General features: G+C 43.8%; 1 protein-coding gene across 3 annotated transcripts in view; it reads left to right on the top strand.

The window, feature by feature from the left end:
* Positions 1-21,965, top strand: part of ITSN1 (intersectin 1) — a 150,760-nt gene that overhangs the window by 101,939 nt on the left and 26,856 nt on the right. For 2 of the 3 annotated variants that reach the window (XM_069760790.1, XM_069760789.1), the window contains exons 24-28: positions 141-307; positions 1,178-1,223; positions 1,306-1,427; positions 2,453-2,570; positions 9,297-9,488. In XM_069760790.1, the coding sequence (XP_069616891.1) occupies positions 141-307; positions 1,178-1,223; positions 1,306-1,427; positions 2,453-2,570; positions 9,297-9,488 (645 nt within the window). Of the gene's footprint in view, positions 1-140; positions 308-1,177; positions 1,224-1,305; positions 1,428-2,452; positions 2,571-9,296; positions 9,489-13,833; positions 14,063-21,965 lie in introns of those variants that run through there. The other variant, XM_069760791.1, reaches the window with a different exon arrangement.

Below are 21,965 nucleotides of genomic sequence, written 5' to 3'. Positions count from 1 at the left end.
TTATTGTTGCCACCTGACTGTAAATGTCAGAGTTTTACGGTAAGAGCCCAATAAGTGCACGCTGGTCCTAATCCAGCCCGTAGTATCGGAAGCATCGGTCAGCATTCACATGTAATGTCGCGTCCCCTTTTTTGTTCCAGAATACGTAGCAATGTACACGTATGAGAGCAATGAACAAGGAGACCTGACCTTCCAGCAAGGCGATATGATTGTAGTCATAAAGAAAGATGGCGACTGGTGGACGGGGACCGTAGGGGACAAAACCGGAGTCTTTCCTTCCAACTACGTCAGACTTAAAGATTCAGAGGTAGACATGCTTTTTACCGCTCTGTGAAGCCTGCACTGCATGACACCCGGTGTACTCCACTCAGGAAATGTAGATGACATGGGGTTGTCTCCTTAGATCCAATCATCACTGATGAGCGGAATCCTCCAATGAGCGCCATTGTTAAAGGGCCAGTATTGACTTTTAGGATTGCCACTTCCAACAGGTGGCGCTAGAGTTCTAGGCCTATTCTTCTCTGAAGAGGCAATGTGGGTATTCTTTACCTAGACACACCCGCATTCATTTTTATGGCCTTGTACCTGGATAAAGCATGTTTTTGGATGTCCAGTGATGATTTCTGGGGTCAATGCCCATAGTGATCTTTACTTTCAATTAAAAGTCCCAGACATCTTCTTAAAGGTACCGTGAAGTTAAGCTGCCATCTCTACATTTGTTTGGGAAAATGCTAGCCATCCCCATCCTCTACCATCGTACACATACACACTTTGCTTGGCATACATATGTATGGAAGGAGAAGAGTTGATTAAGCGCTGCTAGACTCCTCTGATGGCAACGTATCTCCCATGTTGAAATCCAGCTGCTCAGTCTTCCTTTACCCTGACATCTGCCAACATCGTACACATCAAAATCCTCAAAGGGTTAAACAAATATAAATCTGTACATGGTCATCTTAACCCAGTGCTTAAGAAAAAAAATAAGTTGGTGCTGGAAATGATGGACTTCTATATAAAGTGGAGACCAGGAGTATTAGCTGAAGCACTGGCCTCGTGTCAGTGAATGGCCGCACCGCCTGGTCTCTTCCTAATTGTTCCCAGTCTGCAACGCTTATATTTGGGATCCTATAGATTCTCCTCAGCTTTCATCTTAATCTACATTTGCTTTTATTTGAAGGGTATGGTGACTGCAGGAAAAACAGGAAGCCTCGGGAAGAAACCAGGTGCGTATCTAGTTTTTTATCTAGAGAACATAATGGCCCAGGCTAAAGTCAGTACTATATTATATACGTGTTTCTTGTTTAGAAATTGCCCAGGTCATTGCCCCGTATATGGCTACTGGCCCAGAGCAGCTGACGTTGGCACCCGGTCAGCTGATTCTCATCAGGAAGAAGAACCCCGGAGGCTGGTGGGAAGGAGAACTGCAGGTGGGTATCCCAGATGAACAAACGTCCTGAGGGAAGGACTTACCCAAGTCCATGAGGGCCATATAAGACTCACTTACCCAAGTCCATGAGGGCCATGTAGGACTCACTTATCCAAGTCCATGAGGGCCATGTAGGACTCACTTACCCAAGTCCATGAGGGCCATATAGGACTCACCCAAGTCCATGAGGGCCATATAGGACTCACTTACCCAAGTCCATGAGGGCCATATAGGACTCACTTACCCAAACCCATGAGGGCCATATAGGACTCGCTTATCCAAGTCCATGAGGGCCATATAGGACTCGCTTATCCAAGTCCATGAGGGCCATATAGGACTCGCTTATCCAAGTCCATGAGGGCCATATAGGACTCGCTTATCCAAGTCCATGAGGGCCATATAGGACTCGCTTACCCAAGTCCATGAGGGCCATATAGGACTCGCCTATCCAAGTCCATGAGGGCCATATAGGACTCACCCAAGTCCATGAGGGCCATATAGGACTCACTTACCCAAGTCCATGAGGGCCATATAGGACTCGCCCAAGTCCATGAGGGCCATATAGGACTCACTTACCCAAGTCCATGAGGGCCATATAGGACTCACTTACCCAAGTCCATGAGGGCCATATAGGACTCACTTACCCAAGTCCATGAGGGCCATATAGGACTCACTTACCCAAGTCCATGAGGGCCATATAGGACTCACTTACCCAAGTCCATGAGGGCCATATAGGACTCACTTACCCAAGTCCATGAGGGCCATATAGGACTCACTTACCCAAGTCCATGAGGGCCATATAGGACTCGCTTATCCAAGTCCACGAGGGCCATATAGGACTCTAAATATCTGATGGATTAGTTAAATTTTTCTTGTGAATTTATTTTCCTTGTCAAATTGTAGAATATTTTATATAAGGAGACTGACAAGTGGCCATTTGTACCAATTATTGCAACTTTTGGTTGACTGGTGTTGGAAACAGTTACATGTAGTGTACTCTTGGTGACCCATGTTGTCTCTCCACAGGCCCGCGGGAAGAAGAGGCAGATCGGATGGTTCCCTGCTAACTACGTCAAACTCCTGAGCCCTGGTACAAATAAAAGTACACCCACCGAGCCGCCTAAACCAGCAGTGTTACCCCCTAGTAAGTATAATACTTCAGTGTTTTGCCCTTTTTTTTTTTTCCCCCTCGATAATAAAGTTGTCTCAATTAAACTGGATAGCCAACCTCTGGACATTCATTTAAAATAACCCAACGAGTAATGCCCACCTTGCCAATCCCCTGCCTGCTTTTATGGGTAGCAGCGAGAGACCCCAGTTGAGTTGAAATATCACGCTATTGTTGGAGTCTAATAGATGGTGGAGGCCGAGGAAAGCGTCAGCACAGGAGTGGCGGCAGGGCATATGGTAATATGAGAGTTAGTTCCTTTTTTAGACCGTTGCAAGCTTTTTCCCTCCCAAAATACCAAAATATTAGAGGTTAATCTATCGTTTCCAGGACGTCCTCCTGACAGCACCCTGGAGGACGTCCTCCTCCCCTTGCTGGGACAGGAAACACACGAGTTTAAAAGGTCAAGTCCGACCCACAGTCCTCAGTGTTTTTCCTGTCCCTGCAAGGAAGGGACGCACGAGTGAGAAGCTGCGCAGGACTTACCAGAGCTCAGGGGGATCGTGCGGCTTGCCAATACCCTTCCCCCTGTCAAGAGGCTCAGGGCAGAAACCCTCCGGTGGGGGGTCCCTCTGCTCCAAAGACCAGGAGTGGGACAAGGCTCCTGGTGGCAGCCGCTCCTCCCGGTGGGAGGCTCTCGGCTGCGGACGCTATCCACACGGTGTGCGGCCATCCTGAGGCAGCGTGGTATCCAGAACGGCGTCTCCAGGCAGGAAGTCGTCAGAACGCGTCACTTCCGGTCCGTCGGCATTTCGTTACCGCTACTTCCGGTAACGCTGTATGTGCGGGGGAAAGCGTGCAGTCAATCACACAGCGGCAGAAGCGCTCCTGATCTGGCGCTGAGAGCTGCGGGGACCTGCTACCCTCATCATGGAAGCAAGCACTCCAACCGAGGAGGGGGTAAGTGCGCATGGCGCAAGTTCCCCTATCTATATGCAGAAGCAGGCTCACCCCAGTGCTTATCCCTTCTTATTATTATTATTATTTAAGGATAAGGGAAACCCCGCGGGTCCTCCTGTTCAGATTAAGAAATCCGGCAAGGCATCTGGGAAATCCTATAGATGTCCCCTTTGTAATATGAAGCTTCCGGACTCCCATGGGAAATCCTTATGCGGGGACTGCACAGCTAAGGTCGTAAGGGACGAGCAACCCACACTGCTGGCTGAAATGAGATCCCTTATACGCGAAGAAGTACAAGCTTCTTTGTCTACCATGGTGCAGAAATCCAGTCCTATCCCCAGCCGTAAGCGGGCCAGACGGGAGCAGGATTTAAGAGAACAGGAGGTTACTTCTGAGGACAAGTCTAACTCAGAGGACTTTGTCTCAGAGGAAGAGGGAGAGCTTCCGTCAGGAAGCCAGGATTATCAAAGAAAATACCTCTTCCAGGCAGAAGACACAAATGATCTGGTGCAGGCGGTGCGATGCACTATGCAAATAGAGGAGACATCTAAACCACAAACTAGGCAGGACTTGATGTTTGGGGGACTTATGTCACGTCAGCAGACAGTATTTCCGGTCAGCGAGCACATTAAGGCCATGATTCTGGAAGAGTGGAAAGAGGCAGAACGCCGGCTGGTGTTATCCAAGGACTTTAAAGCTCGTCTACCTTATGAGCCTGAAGACATAAAATTATGGGACGAAGTTCCCAAGATAGACGTTCCTGTGGCAAAGGTGGCTAAGAAAACGGCCATACCTTTTGAGGACTCATCAAACCTGCGCGATCCTATGGATAGGAAGGCTGACATATTGTTAAAAAGAGCCTGGGAATCTTCTGCGGCTCTAATAAAAACAAATATAGCGGCTACTTCGGTGGCTCGGTCTATGTACCTATGGATGGGTCAATTGGAGGAGCACCTATCCAACAAGACCCCGAGATCCGAAATCATAAATTCTCTTCCTATAATGAAATCTGCCACGGCTTATCTGTCCGTTAGGACTGCTGAGTCAGTCAGATTTTCGGCCAGATGCAGTTCCTTATCTAACGCGGCTAGGAGGGCGGTCTGGCTAAGGTCCTGGTCAGGGGATAATGCTTCTAAATCTAAACTATGTTCAATTCCCTTCTCAGGTGAAAGGGTTTTTGGACCCTCCTTGGATACTATTCTGGAGTCAGCCTCCGACAAAAAGAAGGGGTTTCCAGAGGAGAAATCTAAGAAGCCCCAGTCCTCTCTGAGAGGATTCCTCTTCAGAAGGCAGTCTGAGTTTAGAGGAGGCAGATCCAATAGAGGATCTTATAGGGGTTCCCGTAGCCAGGGCAATAGAAACAGAGGTTTCTTCTTCAGCCCTTCCTCAAAATCTAAATTACAATGACGCCAGTCTTATAGGGGGTCGGATCCGCCAATTTTCGCACAATTGGGCCCGGATCACCCAAAATCAGTGGGTCCTTCGAACCATCTCAGAAGGCTACAATATCGAGCTCTACTCCCCCCCACCAGACAGATTCATCAGTCCTACGGTAGTATCGCAAGGCTCTCCCATGTTGTTAGACCTAATGGAGATGCTCTCCTCAGAGGTCATAATTCCGGTACCATCTCCGGAAATAGGCCTGGGGCATTACTCCTCCCTTTTTTCCATAATGAAACCGTCCGGCGAATCTCACACTATAATAAATCTGAAACCTCTGAATGCCTGGGTCAGGTACAAGAGGTTTCGTATGGAATCCATCCGTTCGGCAATACTCCTAATAGATCAGAATGCTGTGATGTGCACTCTAGATCTAAAGAGTGCCTATTATCAGGTTCCCGTCCACCCTTCTTCTCAGAAGCTTCTGAGGTTTGCGGTAGTTCTGCCGTCCGGGACCTGTCACTTCCAGTTTCAGTGCCTTCCATTTGGTCTTGCCTCAGCACCTCGTATCTTCACAAAGCTGGTGTCGGAGATTGTCGCTTTCCTAAGAAATCAGGGGATCAGAATAATCCCTTATCTCGACGACTTTCTCCTGGTGGCAAGAACGCCAGAAATTCTATCAGACCACAGGAACCGAACTATTTCGGTGATGGAAGAACTTGGTTGGGTCATAAATTGGCGGAAATCCAATTTAACTCCAGAGTGCAGGAAGACTTTTCTGGGAGTATGTCTGGATTCAGTGAACAGAATATCCCTCTTACCCGAGTCCAAGCTGATTGCAATACAGTCTCAGATTTGGCTCCTGCTGGAGCACAGGGTGACAACAAGGACGGCCATGCGAGTCCTCGGCCTAATGACGGCCTGTATTCCGTGTGTAAGATGGGCTCAGTTCCATTCAAGACCACTGCAGAAATTGATTCTTTCCAGATGGGACAGGAGTCTGTCTTCTCTGGACAGTACTTTAGAACTATCACATCGTGTAAGAAGGTCTCTCCTCTGGTGGACAGAGCCAGAGAAGTTAAGAAAAGGAGTGTTATGGTCCGCAGATCCCTACCTAGTAGTTACTACAGACGCCAGCGCTTGGGGCTGGGGAGCTCACCTAGAAGACAGGATCCTTCAGGGGAGATGGCCGGAAGACGTCATCCACAGCTCCTCCAACTTCAAGGAACTATACGCAGTCTGGGAAGCCTTGAGAAGGAACCGACACATCCTGGAGAATCGTCATGTCAGGATAATGTCCGACAATGTGACAAGTCTCTTTCCTGAAACATCAAGGAGGTGCGAAACACCATGCGCTTCAGGAACTGACAGAGAAGATATTTCGTTGGGCAGAAAGATCGGTCCTTTCTATCTCAGCAGTCCACCTGGAGGGCTCCCAGAATGTTATAGCGGACTATCTCAGCAGAAGAAAGGTGTCTGCAACAGAGTGGGAACTCAACCAGGACGTCTTCCAGGACTTATGTCTTCGCTGGGGAACCCCCTGTATAGACCTATTCGCAAGCAGGAGAAATTCAAAGGTCTCAAAATTCTTCTCTCTGAACCCGCGGGATCTTCCGGAAGGGATAGACGCTCTGAGCCAGGACTGGACGGAACCTCTCTCGTATGCGTTTCCCCCTCTGGCGTTAGTTCCGGCTGTTCTCAGAAAGATCAAGGAGGATCGAGCTCTCGTCATATTGATCGTTCCATACTGGCCAAGAAGGAGTTGGTTTTCCCTTCTACTAGAACTAGCAATCGAGAATCCAGTAGAGCTCCCTCTCAGAGCGGATGTAATCCACCAGGGTCCGGTATTCCACCCAAACCCAGAGAAGCTCCATCTCTCGGCATGGATCCTGAAGGGTCCATCTTGAAGGCAAAGGGTCTATCGAGCCAAGTAATATCTACTATGAAGTCTAGTAGGAAGCCTGTTACGTCAGCAATTTACTTGAAGATCTGGAGACGGTTCTGTCTGGAGGGTGGCAGGTCTGAGGTTACGGCAGGCACTCCCGACTTACCCAGAATTTTAGATTTCTTGCAGGCTGGGTTTGACAAAGGTCTTAAACCAAGCACATTGAAGGTGCAGATCTCGGCACTTAGTTCTTTCCTTGACTATCCCCTAGCATTTCACCCGTGGATAGTTAGATTTATCAGAGCCACCCAGAGGTTGCGCCCCACTATCAGACATATGTCACCTTCTTGGGACCTTAACCTGGTCCTCAGATTTCTCTGCAAAGACCTCTATGCATCAGTGGATAATATGCCCATTTCCATTCTTACACGTAAAACGGCATTTCTTGTGGCAGTGACTACGGCTAAAAGGGTGGGGGAAATTCAGGCCCTGTGTACTAGGGACCCATACCTCCAAATTAGAGAGGATTGTATAATTCTTAAACTCGACCCCTCTTTTATTCCAAAAGTAGGAACAACTAAAAATAGAAATCAAGAGATCGTGTTACCATCTTTCTGCAATAACCCTGCTAATGCTAAAGAAAAGGCCCTTCATTCGCTGGATGTCAGGCAGGCAGTTCTAGACTACCTGGCAGCCACCAACGCTTGGCGCATTGACCCAAACCTATTCATTTTGTATGGGGGCAAGAATAGGGGTAAAAAGGCCTCTAAGGCCTCTATTCCACGGTGGATCACGTCGGTAATCTCTGAGGCCTACCAATCTGAAGGGCTCTCTCCTCCAGAGGGTCTCCATGTACATTCGACTAGAGGGATAGCTACTTCTTGGGCAGAGAGGGCAGGCGCCTCTCTAGAACAGATTTGTAAGGCCGCAACATGGGCTAGTGCCAATACCTTCTGCAAACACTATAAACTTGATGTTTTGTCTGGTCAGCATACTGCATTTGGGAGAAAGGTTCTCCAAGCGATAATCCCACCCTGAGGAGGTGCTTTGGTACTCTCCAGGGTGCTGTCAGGAGGACGTCCTGGAAAATAGGTATTAAGCTTACCATTAATGATGTTTCCAGGAGTCCATCCTGACAGCACGGGTAGTTCCCTCCCTGTATTATTATATTATGCATAGTATTCTAGCATGTTTGTAACCTATTCCTAGCATATGATGTAATATGTTCCTGGTTATAATGTAATATGTTTACCATTAAACAAAATTTTTTCTGCATTTCCTTGAGGCGGTTCTTGTTACAACACTGAGGACTGTGGGTGGGACTTGACCTTTTAAACTCGTGTGTTTCCTGTCCCAGCAAGGTGAGGAGGACGTCCTCCAGGGTGCTGTCAGGATGGACTCCTGGAAACATCATTAACGGTAAGCTTAATACCTATTTTTAAAAGGGTTCTCCACTTTGAAAAGCAGGTTGTCCTGTTGGTGGGATCCCATCAACCATCTGTAATCTGTGAAGAAACTTGGCAGCAAGTGTGCTGTTCCCCTGCAGTGCCGCCGCAGGAATGAGTGAAGTATTACACCGCACCCATTGAAATTGAGAAATGATGGGTCCTCCAAGGAAATAAAAAGGCTTTTAGTAGTCAGTCCCCAATTTGACACATTCAATGTCTTTCTCTCTCCCACCACCCCTTTAAAAATGTTTTTATGCTGCATTATTGAGTCCAATATTGTTACCATAGTCTGCGCTGCACAGTCCAGAAAACCCTTCCTCTTACTAGCATCACAAGCTGGTGCATTCAATCAGGGCAGTGATTTTTTTATTTTTTTTTAAAATAAATTTATTAAAGACAAATTGTTAAAATTGCAAAGTGCTTGCAAAAAACAAGCAGCTGTACAATATACCTCTTATTTTAAATCCTCTCATTTCTTAAGATCAGAGGAAACTTTAATACTATAATTTACTGCGTTCGTGTTGGTCGGGCTCCTCGGCCTGGAGCACAGTGCTTGCAAGCATCATCTAAAAGCACGCGATTCGGACTAGCGATTCAACAGTGCTGCCGGCCTGAACTGTCAATCTTCAGAAGTGCACTGCCCCCTGGCCAGTAAGAAGCCCAGCAGGCAAGGGTGTTGTGCCCTCTTATAGATGGATCTTGAGAAAACCCTTGGTTGGGTCCTATCCCAATATGTAGTAGGTGTAATAATAATATTAGCCAGTACCTCCAGTTAGAAAGGTAGTATAGTTCTTCTGCTTGGTTTTGTCACTTGCTTCATGTGCAGGGCATTGCGGTAGGTTTGGTATCCACAGTTACGACCACTCCTATAGTAACAGTTAGCAGTTCATGGTCGTAACCGTGGATACTTAGGCTGCTGCAATGCCCTGCACATGGGTAACATAACTATACTACATTTATAATTGGAGATATTTGCTATTATTATTATTACACCTACTACAAATGGGGATCCGATCTTGGAGGTAGGAATACCCCTTTTAGTTATTTTCTACAGGATGGTGCGACTGATTTCACATTGTTGCCCTGCAGCATGCCAGGTCATCGGGATGTACGATTACATCGCACAGAACGACGACGAGCTGGCTTTCGCCAAAGGTCAAGTCATCAATGTGCTGAACAAAGAGGATCCCGACTGGTGGAAAGGGGAACTGAACGGCCAAGTGGGTCTCTTCCCATCCAACTACGTCAAACTGACCACAGACATGGACCCCAGCCAACAATGTAAGTAAGAGAACGGGGTGGGCCTCTACCATGAACCCGGCCTTGTAAATGACATGCGGCTTTCCCCCCGCTGCCTTACACCCACCTCTGAAGATCTTTACTAGAGTTTATAAACGTGGCACAACCCCTTCCCCCGCATTCACTTGTCCGATTTCCAGCTTACATCATGTGGTAGTTCTTTTAGCAATTGGGACTACGGCAAGAAAAAAAAAAAAAGGACGTTATCTACAATTCCTAATTCATAATCTACTAATTGGATCCTAATTTTGTGATTTATCATGTGAACATCACAGGAAAATGTGGTACAGCTCTTCTAGGCAATGTCAACGTTGGAAATTTGCATTCCACCCCCATTTCACTACTTTTATTATAGTTGCTTTCATTAAAAGGGTCGTCCGGTCTTCTGCTAAGTGTGCAGACTTCTGAATCCTTACAGTGTGCGCACCGCTTGCTGTCAGAATTCTTCAATATTGCCAGCGAGACCTGGCGGTCACATGACTGCAAATGTGCAAATTGCATACGTTCGGTCACATGCCAACTAGACGTGCTCTGCCTCACTCAATACAGCAAGGTCAAGCATGTCTAGTCGGAATGTGGCCAAAAGTATACAAGTCGCAAACTTGCAGTTAAATCACCAGCAATGCCAAAGAATCCTGACAGCGAGCGGAATGCACACTGTGAGGGTTCAGAAGTCTGCAGACTTTAGAAGACTGGACAACCCCCTTAAGGAAGTAAAAAGGCAAAATCCAAACTGAAAATGAAATGCTGACGTGTACTAGGAAGAGTCTCGTGAATTTTGCAGTGAGCCCTCATTCCTGCGATCCTGTTGCCAGGTATAGATTTGGTGTTAGTAGTTTTTTCGTGACCTATACGGTAATATTTGATGGCCTGTCCTTTAGGATTTGGCACATGATCGGTGGGAATCCAATTCCTGGTGCCCGTTCTGACCGTACGTGCTGGGTTGAAATGCCAAGCACTATAGACACAAAAAGTGCAGCACTGCCTGGTTATACGGCGCAGGTCGTACCGAATCACCACGGCTCCCTCTTTCAGCTAATACACTTTCCCCAGTTCAAAGCGTAGATCATGATCATCAAAGCCCCCCAAACACCTGGAAAACAATATGTCTGCCCTGAATGCTTGCCTCGTTAGAAAAATAGTTGGGCCTACCTATAGGGGGTATATGTATGTGTATATATATGTGTGTATGTATATATATGTGTGTATGTATATATATATGTATATATATATATATATATATATATATATATATATATATATATATATATATATATATATATATATATATATATATATATATATATATATAGGATGTGTATAGTTTTGCGACCATTTTTATTACCCCTAAGCTTCTAAAATAAAAGTAACTTTGTGAATACTCTTGATTTTAAAATGTATTTTGTGACCAATGTGTCTCCATGGTTACAGACTACAAAATTGCCCTTTGTGTAGTCTGACCTTGGAGTCGTGTCCAGTCCACTGTACTCGATTGTGGGGGCGGGAACACAACGCCTCCGATCTGTAGTGTAATACATGCTGGGGTGAAGCCCCTCCGATACAAAATGGGGGTCTTAAATCTTATGGTTCTGATTTTGAGGTACTTAACCTATACAGTGTTTTGAAGCTGAATTTTTTACTTTTTTTTTATAGAATAAAAGGATGCTGACACTTTGCGTGGGCTTTTTTTTAATTTTTACATTAATGCATGTATTTTGGACTAAAAAATGATTTTTAGTGCAAAGTACTTGTTTTCGGTGCATCATTTTCACAACAAGATCTATTGCATAAAGTTCCCATTTTGGTGCACTCGGATGTCCCATGTCCATATTGCCTTTGGGTATGTGCACACATTGCGTTTTAGTCACGTTTTTTCAGCACAATTTTTTTTTTTTTTTTTTTTTTAAATAAAGTTTTCCCATTACCAGCAAAGTGAATGAGTCTCCTGAAGATGCTTATTTTTTTCCTTGGAGACTTATATCTTCAGCATCTCAATCCGTTTTTGCTCCAGAGTTCACACATACTAATGAGTGGAGAAAAATCAGCAACAAAGTGCACATGTAAAAAAAAAAGTTTTGCTTAGTTTTTGTTGCATTTTTTCCATGGTACTTTTGTCTCTGGTGCATGCTGATACATTTTATTGCAAAAAAAATCAGATTTATATTTCAGCAGGTTTTGCACAAAGAAAACACAGCGTTTTTGCATCATTTTTTGCTCCACCCATTACTTTCAATGGGTGAAAAACGCTGAACAAAATGCTGAAAGTGACATGCTGCATTCTGCAAAACCCAACGTTGTGCACAAAATACTGAGGACACGAGGCTGGTACCGTAAAACGCAGCTAAAATATGCATTTAAAAAAAGCATCAAAAGTCTCAAAAACGCAACCTGTGAACATGGCCTAAAAGAGATTAAAAAGAAAAAAAAATTCCAACTTCAGCAAACAAATGTTTAACAGTTTTCTGATCAGAAACACTTTATTGGAAAGTTTTTTTTTTTTGTCTGTTTTTTTGTTTTTTTTGTATTCATACATGCTTTAAGATTTCGGAATTTTATAATCTGAAATATTTTTATATATACAATACAACATGTTTTTCTTCCAGATGGGGCAGGGCTAGTCACAACAATTTAAACTGACTGCTTTTTTTTTTTTGTTTTTTTTTAACTGATTTTATTCATAGGCAGAGACCCGAATTCCAGTGCTACATCACTAAGGCTATGTGCACACGTTGCGGATTAGGCTTGGGAATTTCTGGTGCGGATTCTGCCTCTCCTGGCAGAAAACGCACCTGCGGATTTGTCCCGTTTTTTGTGCGGTTCCACAGCGTATTTTGTGCGTTTTTTGCGGCGGTTTTCTTGCGGATTTGCTACATTTTTTACCCCTGCGGTTTTCTATAATGGAATGGGTACAAAAACGCTGCAGATTCACAAAAAAGAAGTGACATGCTACTTCTTTTAAACCGCAGCGTTTCCGCAGCAGATTTTCCGCAAAGTGTGCACAGCATTTCTTTTTCTCTCATTGATTTACATTGTACTGTAAATCAATTGCGGATCTGCAGCGTTTCTGCACCTCAAAAAACGCTGCGGATCCGCAGAGAATCCGCAACGTGTGCACATACCCTTACTGGGCTGATAAAATAGCGATTTTATGAAAAGTACACTTATCAGTGGGAGATGGACTAGAAGACTAGTAAACCTGCTGCCATGTAGTCCAACCTCACCTCCCAAGCTGATTGGCAGCTTTCTGCCTATGCGCAGTGTATACAGGAACCTGCCACAGTGGTGTGGGCGGGGTTATACACAGCTCGGCATTCTTAGATCTGCAGCTGAGAAAACTGTTTTTAATCAAAACTGCAGAAATCTATAAAGTGACACGTCGCTGGAATCGGAGTCTCTGCCCCTACATCATGCTACTATCAGATTGGGTAGCAAAGACCTAGTGATAGTTTCCCTTTAAAGTCTATGGACGGTCCAGAAGCAGCTAAAGTGAACACTTCTCCAACATATTTTATGTATTGATGAAAATCCATTCTGCTCATGTGATGGACACACAGAGGGTGGTCCGTTCCAAGACAGAGGTCCCATAACTGTGCTGTAAAGATCCGATTACCTGTGCGTCCATCGCATGACCAATGCTAATTTAAAAAAATAGATTGTAGGTACCCAGTGAATGTTGTCAGAAACCAGAGATTTATAAATCTGGAAATAATTAATACAGAAAATATATTGGAAACTTGTATAACTTTTCAGAACTTAAAGAATAAGTTTTTATTTGCTAAAACCTTGAGTAACCCTTTTAATTAAGGCCAAAATTTTTGTAATCGCATTCAACATCTTTTTGAACCCTTCCCCGTTCCCGCACCATTTGGATCCTCTGCCTCATCTTGGTTTACATATCTCCGTGATGTTGTCATTCTCGGGGGGCGGGGCATGTGAGCGGCCCCGCCTCTTCACCTCCCGCTATGATGATGTCACTGCAGCAGGCTGCGATTGGACAGTGGTCATCACATGTACACAGAGGAGGTGAAGCCGAACAGCGGGATCGAATAAGCGATGAAATATTGTGACGCTTATTTTCATAGCATTTTAGGCTGCATAAAATGTGTTTTAAGGGTTTTTTTTCTTTTCTTTTTTTTTTTTTAATAACTTGAAGAGAGTACTTGGGCCTGTTGTCATACATCATTCCCTGTGTGTGGCATGCTGCCTTTTTTATTTTCGTTTATTTTGCACCTTGCACAGTCATTGTTGTAGTGTACAGTGTTTTTTATTTTATTTTTTTTAGATTTTTTTTTTGTTTGCTTATGTGTTGTTTTCCTCCTTTTTCTAGGAATCATATGTTGTCCATCCCCCTACTCAGGCTTGAAAGTCCTCAAAGGGACCCACTATCCCCATATCACTGCCCAGAGGGATGATGGGAGATGCAGCCTTGATCATGTGACTTCCAGCATGATCATTCATCTGCCTTCTGACTAGAAGACCGCTGCACAGAATTTTTACCTCATTTTTCCATTTAGATGCATGTTGACCATTACGTTGTACCTGCAGATCCTGAAGCTAAAAAAAATAATTAAAAAATAAATAAAAAATAAAGAAATAAATAAAATTGACACTCGGATTAAGGAGGATAGTGGGTCCTTTTGCGGCTTTCACCACTTAATAAAAAAAATAAATAATAAAAATCATACAGCGTCCTTTTTAGTTTGATCATGACACTTTTTCGAGGGAAGTCTGTCATCAAATGGTTGCGATATTACTTTTAATTTGCAAAAAGACCCACTATCAAGGAATGCTGCATGTACTGTTTTTATATCGTGTCCATAAATATGAAATGTTTGGCTTTTATTTTATTACCTATTGTATTATTATGATTTTTTTGTGTGTGTGTTTGTCCTGTCTCAGAATCCTTTATTTTAACCTTTTAACTCACAGAAAGAAGTAGAAAAAAATAGTGAAATACTCCCAAATATTTAGAAAGGTATATACTACATAATTTGTATTCAACAAGATGTAGAGGATTAGGTTTTTTTTTTTATGTCCTAAAACAAGCAAAAAACAATTATTATTTTTTTTTTTAAATTGTATTTTTCTGGTGCAATGGTTCTCCAGCGTTAACGGGCCCGCTGCGCTTGTTAATCACGTCCTTCAATTTTGCACATGTCATTGATGGCGGACCTCCCTGATTTGTACTGTTTATGTATTTTGTTTATTATTATTATTATTATTAATATATATATATATATATATATATATATATATATATATATATATATATATATATATATATATATATATATATATATATATATATATATACATACATACATACATTTGCCGGGGGTATTATATCCATTGTATTATACATGCCAGTGTTTAGTCTTCATCCGACTTTTTGGGGCGTCCCGCCTCTCCTCCTCCCTCCGGTCACAGGGCTTCTTAGCTGTTCCTTTTTCCGATCAGGACGAAGAATGTAATACAGTACACTATTTTAACCTGGAATTAATGGCAATGTTTACATACTATTTTTTTTTTTTCATTTTCTTATTTTATCTAGACTGTGGAATTTTTGTCCTATATTTTATCCTTTTTTTTAGAAACTTATATCGTATTGTGCCGTCATCTTTTTGGAACACTAGCTTCCACTTTTCCTGCCTTGCGCAGAGAGAAAAAAAAGGAATGAAAAGTTTTTAAAAAATTTGCCACGATGGGATGTTTTTACTCATGGCTGTAGTAGTTGTTTTATTTTTTATCTTCTGTATTCCCCCATTCTCCCCGCAACTGTAATACTCATTCTAGAAGTGTCGCCCTATTGCCCCTCCAAAAAAGATAAAATAACATTTTTTTTTTATCGCTTGAGCCAATTGGAGCTCCGTGTTCATCCGCACTTCAGTATTGTCATGGATATGAATGTAAGATATATAAATATATAAAAATCTACAGCTTTAACAACTGTAATACAGCCTTTACAATCTACTACATGTATAGAGAATTAAATCCTTCTTATAGAAGCTAAAACACTCATGTCTGTGTTGTCCTTGTTTGATTGTTTCTTGTTGCACACGAAAAGTTACTGTCGTGATATCAAAATATGAAATATATATTTTTTCTAAAGTAATCTTTATCATAGACCAAATGTCAATGATCGATAACTGTAGGTAACACAGGATTCACAATAGGTGATGTCACAGCTCACCTCCTCCTGTACATTGACTGATAACACCTCTATATACAGTAGATAACACAGGATCCACCATTCACAATAGGTGATGTCACAGCTCACCTCCTCCTCCTGTACAATGACTGATAACACCTCGATATACAGTAGATAGCACAGGATCCACCATTCACAATAGGTGGTGTCACAGCTCACCTCCTCCTCCTGTACAATGACTGATAACACCTCTATATACAGTAGATAACACAGGATCCACCATTCACAATAGGTGATGTCACAGCTCACCTCCTACCTTTCTTGTACTATGATCTCTGCACAGATACTGAGTATATGCCTAAAACAATCTCGTGTAGAAATCGGGAGTACGGTAATTTCGTTACTTTTTTCACGTCCACCTGCCTTCTCTGATGAAAGCTGCTGTTTTTCAAATCTCAGACCCAGAGCAATAAAGAATATAAAATAAAACACCTGGAATCAGAAAACGAAAAGAAAAAAGGATAGGAAACTCCTGTTTATTACAGAATGTATTTTTTAAAAACAAATTTCAGCAGAACATTTCCTGATTCCCATGAATATAAGGCTCACAGCATGAATGAATGTGCATTTACGGGTACTTTTATATTTTTACAAATGGTTTTGCAGTTTGGTTTTGTTTACCACATTCTGTTTGTCCTGCATTTTGTTTTGTTCAATTTTCATCACTTTTGTTTTTTTAAATTAAACAAAATTGAATATATACATAACAATGCAAAAAAACAAATGTGAAAGAGTAAGCGCTGCCAATAGATTTTACGAGAAAAATGCTGAACCATTAAGGATCTGTTAGAAAAAGTTTGGCAATTAGTGAAAAAAAGAAAACTTGCCCCTCAAAAAAACGGTATAAACAAATGGAAATGTAGATGAAACAGTTAATGCGTATTGGCTTGATTTTACTTCTAGACAGTTTCATAAGTCTTCAACCCCCATCTTTAGCTGTATGGGAGGACATGCTGAAATAAATCTTTGCAACAAAATGCAGTTCAGAACTCTCAAGGATATATAATCTTCCATTTGTGAATGACACCTGTGGACTCAATAAGTTCTATACCCTAACATCCGTGTCCTAGTTAGAGAGCTGACCTCTTTTTGTTCATGGTGAGACATGTCTAAACATTCAACAGACAGAGAAGTTCTCTCTCGTGAAGGCACTGGAAGTGATAGGATGGCAAGTACAGTACAGCTCTTCGAAGAAAGTGACTGTTTCGGAGCTTCGTCCCTGTGATTAAATTCCTTACGAGGGAAGAAAAGTCTAAAGAAATCCATGAAACGATGACTCCCGTTTATGGCTCCCAGTCGAAGCATGGTCAGAGGAAATGTGTCATAGAGTGGAGGCCAAGATTTTAGAAGATCTTCAGAGTTCTAGCTCATGAATTACGCATTTCAGTTGACTCCATTTCCAGTATCATTCATGATGTTTTGATGATGCCAAAGACTGGTAGGTTCAATGAATGTTTAATCAGGAGCAAAAAATATGTCGCCAAGTGAATATTTAGACATGCTTAGAGAAAATCTCAAATTTATTACGGGTGGTGAAACCTCCATCCACCATGAACCTGAGACCAAACGAGTCCATGCAATGGAAGCCCAAGATGTCACTAATTCGAAAGATCGTGGCAACAGTTTTTTTAGGATACAGAAGGCACCATATTGCTAGAATTCACACCACACAACACAATTACTGGAAACTCCTATTCTTCAACAATGAAGGAATTACGTAAGGGAGAAATGCTGTGGCAAGTTGTCGGCAAGTGTGTTGTTGCTTCACAACAATGCGCCAGCTCACAAGTATCGCAGATCTCAAGCTGATATCAATGTGACTTCATGGAGCTTGACCATCCACCCTACAGTCCAGACACGGCTCCCACTGATTACTTTATATTTCAGAACCAGAAGAAATTTCTGTGTGGACAACGGTTTCTTGATGCTAATGCACTCAAAGAGGCAATAATTGGGTTCTTGCAGCAGGAAGACATATTCTATTCTGAGGACATTCGGTCACTGGAGGCGAAGTGGAATATGTGTGCTGAAGACAAGGGGGATTACATTGAAAAGTAGTAAGTTCAATATTCGCAGAAAATGTTGTTTTCATATTCGGGCAGATAAATTATTGAACACCCCTCTACATGTCTCCAGGATCAGAATATACTCAGGGTTTGTAATCTGCTGCATCAACCCAGTTCACATAGGCCTGCGTAGGAGCTATGCAAGTGGTGGTGAACCTATGGCACGCGTGTCATCTCATCACTACCACCATCGCAACTCTCCTCAACCTGCGTGTCATGCCCCTCATCACTGGTGCCGATCATGCCACCCGTGTTCTGAGGAGGGTGAGGGTGGTGGTGCTAGTGCTGAGGGGCTGACGTGCGTGCCCACAGGTATGACTGCGATATATGAAGTCAGGAGCAGAGGGGTAACAGGCTGAGGTGAATAGTTAATTTTTTTTTTATGTGAGACCATTACACTGTATGGAGCACTATGTGGCACCATTATACTGTATGGAGATCTTTGTGTGCCCATTATAATGTATAGGCGGCAATATAGGGCCCTGTTATACTGGATAGAGCTTATGTTGAGCCCATTACACGGTATGGATGGCTATGTGTGACACATACTGCACCCCGGCATCTGACTATTCACCATGGGTAAGATACTTTATTACTAGGTATACCACTATTGCTCTTTTCCCCTATATGGATGATGGTCACTGTGACAGCCTTTGGGGTATGCATTATTTTACGGACATCCCATTCTCTGACTTGTATTGGTGCTATCTGAATACTATTTGGATTGGGTGCCATGTACTCAATATGATTTATAGTGGACTATACTAGTACCATGGGTTTGGTTTATACAAATTTACAAATTTTGCCGGGGATTCACTGTTTCTAAACTAGGGCCTTTTTCCTTTGCTCTACTTCTGTGTTATTTTGTGATTTATTTTGTTCACAGTATTAATAATAAAATGTACAATTTTTAAAATGTAATTTTCTTTGTGTATGGAACTCCATTTTTCGGTGTTTATATGTATGGAGCATCATGTGGGGCCATTATACTGTATGGAGCATCACATGGGGTCATTATACTGTATGGATCAATATGTGGGGCCAGTACACTGTCTGGAACACTATGTGGGGCTATTCTATTGTATGAAGCACTATCTGGGGCCATTTTACTGTATTGAGCACTATGTGGGCCATTATACTGTATGGAGCACTATGTGAGGCCATTATACTGTATGGAGCGCTAAGTGGGGCCATTATACTGTATAGAGCACTGTGGGGTATTATCCTGTATGGAGGACTCTGTGGGCCCATTATACTGTATGGAGGACTATGTGGTGCCCAGTACACTGTATGGAGCACTATTTGGGGCCAATTACACTGAATGGAGCAATGTAGGGCCCGGTTATACTCTTTACAGCACTGTTGGGCCCATAACACTGTATAGAGGACTATGTGGGACCCATTACACTGTATGGAGGACTATGTGGTGCCCATTACACTGTATGGAGCACTATGTGGGGCCCATTACACTGTGTGGAGTATTATTTGGGGCCCATTACACTGTATGGAATATTATTTGGGGCCCATTACACTGTATGGAATATTATTTGGGGCCCATTATACTGTATGGGGGATTATTTGGGGCCCGCTGAACTGTATGGAAGACTGTGGGGACATTATACTGTATGGAGGACTATGTGGGGACATTATACTGTATGGAGGACTATGTGGGGACATTATACTGTATGGAGCACTATGTGGGGACATACTGTACGGAGGGCTGTGTGGGGATACTATACTGTATGGAGGACTTTTTGTGCCCATTATACTGTATGGAGGGTTGTGTGGAGATTACAGTTGGAGAATCATACTGTCATGGGGTCACCATTCTCTGGGGGGATTGAGGGTACAGTAGGGTAGGAATTCACGGTGTGGGTATCGTACTGTGTGTGGGGGCACTTTTGTTTGCAACATACTTTATTCGTTTTATTCAAGGTTTTGTTTAATCCTGTATTACATATTTAAATTAGGCCATTTGGGCCATATGCTTTTTACTGTTTAGTTTGACATCCCTGGCTTAAAGGGTTTGTTCTCATCATGGTTTAAGGGTTACAATCGCAAAGAGTCTGTAAAAACAAACAACTTTGCGATTTTACTTTGGTATAAAAATCCTCTCCATTCCCAAGAATAGACCTTCACTGCAATGGAAGGCTGGTATCTTAGGCTCGGAGAGCAGCGCTTACAAGCTCTTTGCTATTAGTCTCTATAGCGCGAGTTGTTTTTCTAATCTAAAACCTCAGTATTCGGGTTAAATTGCCGTGTTGGCACTTTGCGAAAACAGGATTTTTGGTTGCTTACCGTAAAATCTGTTTCTCGGAGCCTCCATTGGGGACATAGGAACCATGGGTGTATGCTGCTGCCACTAGGAGGCTGACACTATGCACAAAAAAAGTTAGCTTCTCCTCTGCAGTGTACACCCCACCGACTGGCATTATACACTTCAGTTAGTGAGAAAGCAGTAGGAGATAAATAACAAGGTGGAAAACATAACAAACATGAGAACTGTAAACGTGAGAACAGTCATAAAGCAAGGAACAGAAATTGATCAACATGGGAGGGTGCTGTGTCCCCCAATGGAGGCTCTGAGAAACCGCTTTTACGGTAAGCAACCGAAAATCCTGTTTTCTCTATCGCCTCTCATTGGGGGACACAGGAACCATGGGACGTCCAAAAGCAGTACCTGGGGTGAGAAAAACATACTTCCATCAGGTCAGAGGACTCACCACTGCCGCCTGTAAGATCCTTCTGCCTAGGCTGGGGTCCGCCGAAGCGTAGGTATGGACCTTGTAGAATTTGGCGAACGTGTGGATGGAAGACCAGGTTGCCGCTTTGCAAAGTTGTAGGGCGGAAGCCCTGTGGTGTACCGCCCAGGAGGCGCCGACTGCCCGGGTAGAGTGAGCCTTTATCCCAGGAGGGGGCAATCTATTCTTGACCCGGTAAGCCTCCAAAATTGCCTATCTGATCCAGCGAGCAATAGTCGCCTTGGAAGCCGGCAGGCCTCTGCGTTCCATCAGGAATGACGAAAAGAGAATCCATCTTCCGGAAAGCGGAAGTTCTATCCAAGTAGATCCTCACTGCCCTGACGAGGTCCAGCTTATTCAACGATCGCTCCAAAGGATGAGTCGGAGCTGGACAAAAGGAAGGAAGAACAATTTCCTCGTTGAGGTGGAATGTGTTAACCACCTTAGGAAGAAAGGAAGGCGAAGGCCTGAGGACCACCTTGTCCTGGTGGATGACCAAGAAAGGAGGTCGGCAAGAGTGGGCCGCCAACTTGGAAACGCGTCGGATAGAAGTGTTGGCCACAAAGGCCACCTTCCAAGATATGACTGATAGAGGAACCTCCCTGAGAGGCTCAAAGGGGGGAACCCTCAGAACGTCCAGTACCAGATTTAAATCCCATGAATCCACAGGGGCCCTGTATGGAGGGACACCATGGGCCACTCCTTGAAGGAAGGTCTTAACCTGTGGCCGAGAAGATAGTCTTCTGAAAAAGGATGGAGAGTGCAGAAACCTGGCCCTTAAGGAAGCTAAGAGCAAGACCCAAATCCAGTCCTGCCTGAAGGAAGGCCAAAATGGAATACAGGGAAAAGGACATAGGTGAAACGCAGTTGGACTCGCACCAACGGAAATAAGCCTTCCAGGTACGATAGTAAATTCTGGAAGACAAAGGCTTTCTAGCCTGGATCATGGTGTGAATCACCTGGTCCGAAAGGCCGGATGCTCTTAGAACTGCGGTTTCAACAGCCACGCCGTTAAACTGAGCGACCGAGAATTCAGGTGGCAGATCGGGCCTATCTGGAAGGCGCCAAGGGGCGTCCGCGAGAAGATTGACGATCTCCGCAAACCAACTCTCCTCTCCTGGGCCAATCCTGGGCAATCAGAATGACCAGCACCCCTTCCGCTTTGATCTTTATCAACAGCTTGGGAAGTAAGGGCAGAGGTGGGAATAGATAGGGCAGCACGAACTGCAACCAAGGAATGGCCAGGGCATTGACGCCCACTGCGAGGGAGTCGCAAGACCTGGAGACGAACCGAGGAACCTTCCTGTTCATTCAGGACGCCATGAGGTCCACGTCCGGAGTCCCCCATCGAAGACAAATCTGATGGAAAAACCTCCTGATGCAAGGACCATTCCCCTGCAACGAGGCCCTCGCGGCTGAGGAAATCAGCGGCCCAATTGTCCAC

The sequence above is a fragment of the Ranitomeya imitator genome, chromosome 3, assembly GCF_032444005.1.
Source record: "Ranitomeya imitator isolate aRanImi1 chromosome 3, aRanImi1.pri, whole genome shotgun sequence".
NCBI lineage: Eukaryota > Metazoa > Chordata > Amphibia > Anura > Dendrobatidae > Ranitomeya > Ranitomeya imitator.
The sequence above is the reverse complement of the archived record's forward strand: the minus strand, read 5'-3'. Positions and strand labels throughout refer to the sequence as shown.